The sequence below is a fragment of the Camelina sativa genome, chromosome 20 (genome assembly GCF_000633955.1).
Source record: "Camelina sativa cultivar DH55 chromosome 20, Cs, whole genome shotgun sequence".
In the NCBI taxonomy this organism is placed as follows: Eukaryota; Viridiplantae; Streptophyta; class Magnoliopsida; order Brassicales; family Brassicaceae; genus Camelina; species Camelina sativa.
Window position 1 is genome coordinate 21,400,383 of NC_025704.1, and position 4,637 is coordinate 21,405,019.

General features: G+C 38.3%; 1 protein-coding gene across 1 annotated transcript; it reads left to right on the forward strand.

Annotated features, from left to right (window-relative positions):
- Positions 7 to 2,897, forward strand: LOC104771371 (protein BASIC PENTACYSTEINE6). The gene is made up of 3 exons (XM_010495886.1): positions 7 to 699; positions 1,480 to 1,618; positions 1,774 to 2,897. The coding sequence occupies exons 2-3, from the start codon at positions 1,565 to 1,567 to the stop codon at positions 2,746 to 2,748; spliced, it is 1,029 nt and encodes a 342-aa protein (XP_010494188.1). The 5' UTR covers positions 7 to 699; positions 1,480 to 1,564; the 3' UTR covers positions 2,749 to 2,897.

The window sequence follows — 4,637 nt, forward strand, 5'->3', positions numbered from 1 at the left end:
CCCCCCCCCCCACTTCTCCTCCAAGCCAACGAACCCACTATAGAGACAAATCGACATACGAAGTCGTCAAATCCAGATCCGCCAGATCTAGCCCTAGATTCGACGCTGTCCTCAAGTCTTTTCACCAAGCCTTCACCAACGACCACCACTACAAGAGACTCTGCTTCACGCGCCGAGAAGCTCCAGGAAACCACCATCTAGAGAAACTCAACTAAAGTCGAAGGACGGCTTTATAGAGGCGAAGTCGACACCGAAAAGAACAAAAGAAACAGAAAAAAAAGTAAAAAAGAGTCCTCTCTGGTGCCGGAAGAGCTGACCGCAGAAACAACCGTATCAGAGAGAAGGGAAAAAGGTTTAGAGAGAAGGAAGCTTTTGGTTTGGTTTGGATTGGTTTGGTTTGAGTTACGTATGGCTGTATGGGGGGTAAAAAAAAAGTGAATGATTTAGAAAAAAGTTTTACCAAACGGGAAGAAAACTCTTCTTTGTTTTTTTTTTTTAACAACCAAGTAAAAACACTTAAGAAAGAAAAAAAATCCATCTTCCTCTTCCTCGATCTGTTTCTTTCACAAAGATATTTTTCTTTACTATCTCGCAGTTTTCATTAGGGTTTCATTCTCTCTGCTCTGCTGTGCTCGTTATCACCAAAACCACCGTCGTCTCTTTGTATCTCCCGGCGGTTCCTCTCTTTACTTCCCTCCGGTAAAGCTTTGCTTACTCTTCCACTATCTTCTCTTTCTCTATATCTCTCCGCCCCTTTTCATTTCACTTGTTTCCCGAAGCTTTTAGCAAGTTTCGAAGTTCATTTCCTAGTAATCGAAGCTCGTTTGTGTTCAATTAAGTTGTGTATTTGAAGTAATTAGGGTTTGGCTGAATCCTAATTGATGAATCAAGTTACTCGATTTGATTCATTTGTAGTCTCAAGCTAATTTTGTTGAGTTTTTGCCTTTTTCTTTAGCTATTAGATGAGGAGAATTTGGATTTATTATTTTTCTGGAGATTGTGTAAATCTAAATATGTGGTTTTAGAGTTGTTGCTGATCATCTTGAGTAGGAAAGTTTTGAGTTGTGTTTTTTTTAATCAAATTAGCTAGTGATTCTGATTGCTACCATTGACTGAAACTGATGTTACTGTGTTTCTTTTGGCTGAGTTTGGAATAATCTGTGAGCAAATTCTATAAGAGACTCTATAGGATATTGTGTGAGTTGGCTGTAATTCCTGAAACAGACACAATTTATATATAGGAAACTTTTCTTTTACAATTTTGATATTTATGTTGCTATTTTTGGTCATCTGAGTCTGGGTTTTGTTTTTGAAAATTGGCTACTTTTTATCTGCTGAATCATATACTTTGGAACTCAAATGTAAAATTTTTTTTGCTTCATATTCAGTTTATGCATGTATTGGTTACTAATACTAGGAATGCTTTGGTGGTGAATGAAATGGTATTTTGACACTGTTTGGTGATTGGGCTATGTGCAGGTTTAAAGATGGATCAGTCTTTTATTTTGATTTTCTATTAGCAGTTATTGTTGAAGCTATATCGTGAGGACTTTATATATCTCAAATGGATGATGGTGGGCATCGTGAGAATGGTCGGCATAAAGCAGCTCAGGGCCAGGTACCTTGACAATATTTTTTCCAGAAATCATTTTTTGCGTACTTTTCTCTGTTGCGTACATCTTATCAGTTTAACACTGTTTCTCATGCTGCTGAATACCTCAGCATTGAGATAGTTTTTGATGGAAATGTATTACTGTTCATGGTATGAAACAGTGGATGATGCAGCATCAGCCATCGATGAAACAAGTTATGTCAATAATAGCAGAACGAGATGCAGCGATTCAGGAGAGAAATCTGGCGATATCAGAGAAAAAAGCAGCAATAGCTGAAAGGGATATGGCGTTTCTTCAGCGAGACACGGCCATTGCTGAGCGCAACAATGCGATAATGGAGAGAGACAGTGCTCTTACAGCTCTCCAATACCGTGAGAACTCCATGGTTACTGCCGCTGGTGCCAATATGTCAGCAGGTCCACCTGGATGTCAAATGTCACGTGGTGTAAAACACATGCACCATCCGCACATGCATCATCATCATCAACAACATCACATACCCCAGTTGACTGATAATGCATATGAAACCAGAGAGATGGAGCCAAATGATGGTCTCCCGACATCACCACCTGCTGGTTCCGCCTTGGAATCTGCCAAACCAAAACGAGGTAAAAGAGTGAAAGATCCAAAGGCGACAACACAAACCGCTGCTAATAAGAGAGGGCCAAAGAATCAGAGGAAGGTTAAGAAAGAGAGCGAGGACGACTTAACCAAGATAATGTTTGTGAAGACGACCCATGACTACACAGAAGAAGATTCAAGTAAGCATATCTTAATAGGATCGAAATCTGATTGGAAAAGTCAAGAAATGGTGGGGCTGAACCAAGTGGTTTATGACGAGACAACGATGCCACCACCGGTATGTTCATGTACAGGAGTTCTCAGACAATGCTACAAATGGGGAAATGGAGGTTGGCAATCATCGTGTTGCACAACCACACTATCAATGTATCCTTTGCCAGCACTGCCCAACAAAAGGCATGCTCGAGTTGGTGGACGGAAAATGAGCGGAAGCGCATTCAACAAGCTTCTAAGCCGGCTTGCTGCAGAAGGGCATCATGATCTTTCAAATCCGGTCGATCTGAAGGATCACTGGGCAAAGCACGGTACAAACCGCTACATCACAATTAAATGATATGTGCATTTAGGTGTGGGTTGTTCTTATGACATTATCTGATTTTAAGTCACGTGTACTAAATTCAAATAAACTCGACAGGAAAAGGAATTGTATGTGGAGCCGATGTTATGTTGTATTATATAATTTGAAAATCATTAGCAACATCACAAAACGTAATTTATTTATTTTTTATTCACATCTTCAAACAGAAATTAAACACACTTTTTCTAATTAACTGTATTCATTGAAATTGAATCATGGATGATTGATGGACATGTGAGCTGTTTTATTTACCCAGCACTCGTGTGATCAAATTGAACCAAATGGATCTAATCAGTTCGATCAAAGTGGAATCTTGGATAAAGAAGTTATCGATTGCATATTGAAGGAAACAATAACTTGGCTCCGAAGTAAATCTTCCTCCCACGATCTTGGCATAAGTGCGGCTCTTGTTTTGGGATTTTTAACACTCTTAAAAAATATAAAAATAAAAGTAAAAAAGTAACTGCGAATATTTAATGATATGCCTAATCTAATAGACCAATTTATGCAACTTTTGTTTTTTGTGTGTGTGCTTTTTTTTTCGGTTATGCTCTACGTTCCTCAATGAGTTGAATGCATAAGTAAGTAAAAAAAGAAATCAATACAATGAACCTAACGAGTTTCCCCTTAAATTGACACATCCGCGGTGGGAAAAAGAGATCGCGGGTTTGACCCACGAGAGTGTGAATTTCCCAAAAAATTTTCGATTTTGATGGATATTACGTTAGGTTTATGAGGATTAGTTTGTATCATATTGTCGAGAATTGTTTTTGGATCAACTGTTTACGTCCTATGCTAAACACATTTGAGGTCATGAGTTCGAATCTCTGGAGTGTGGAATTTCCACAATTTTTTTGCGAGAAAAACGTATCAAAACGGCGTCGTTTTGCATTTTTGTTGCCACGTCAAAAACACGTGGATTCTGAGTCAGCTTCTATAACGGTTGACTTAAATCCGTTAACGTGGACTGTGCAGTTGGCTCGATTTTGTGAGTACATGTATGAAATGTGAAATGTCTTATGGTACATGTTTAAATTGGCACTTCTTGTTTGTACAGGTAGTAATTCTCACTTTTGGAGTGTGTACGGGTATGAAATGGCCCTTTTCCCCATCAGCGGTGGGTTATCTTTTTATTTTTTTCAATTATTAGACCATAATAGACCGGTTAGTCAAATCCCTATATTCGTAGAGAGCAAGACTCGTTCCATGTTGTGATGATGTTTTCTGCAATTGAACTTGGAGATATTGTGTTGACTGAAAATTTATAAGGTTTGAAACATATCGTGAAATCTTGCTTAGTGATGGTGTACAGTTCAGACAAAGACAACGAACAGAATTGACACAGTGATTGACACAAAGCAGAGAAGATAAGATGGTGAGTCAAGAACACTGCAATTAGATATATTAGAGGATGTATCAAACGTTTGAAACAGTTCTTGTCAGGAAATAAAGGAAGTAGTACAGGAAGCTGAATTGAAAAGTTTGAGAACAAAAGCTTAAGGCCGACTTGGACAAGCCGAGTTATGGAGGATGTATCAAACGCCTAAAGCAGTTCGATCAGTTCGATCAAAGTGGAATCTTGGATAAAGAAGTTATCGATTGCATATTGAAGGAAACAATAACTTGGCTCTGAAGTAAATCTTCCTCCCACGATCTTGGCATAAGTGCGGCTCTTGTTTTGGGATTTTTAACACCTTTAAAAAAAATAAAAAATAAAATAAAAAAGTAACTGCGAATATTGCGAATATTTAATGATATGCCTAATCTAATAGACCAATTTATGCAACTTTTGTTTTTTGTGTGTGTGCTTTTTCCTTCGGTTATGCTCTACGTTCCTCAATGAGTTGAATGCATAATTAAGTAAA

What these genes read in the sequence shown, in the direction of transcription:
- LOC104771371 (XM_010495886.1), top strand. Translation starts at nt 1,565, where the DNA reads ATGGATGATGGTGGGCATCGTGAGAATGGTCGGCATAAAGCAGCTCAG. An exon ending in ATAAAGCAGCTCAGGGCCAG is followed by an intron (nt 1,619 to 1,773) that starts GTACCTTGACAA and finishes GGTATGAAACAG; the next exon opens with TGGATGATGCAGCATCAGCC.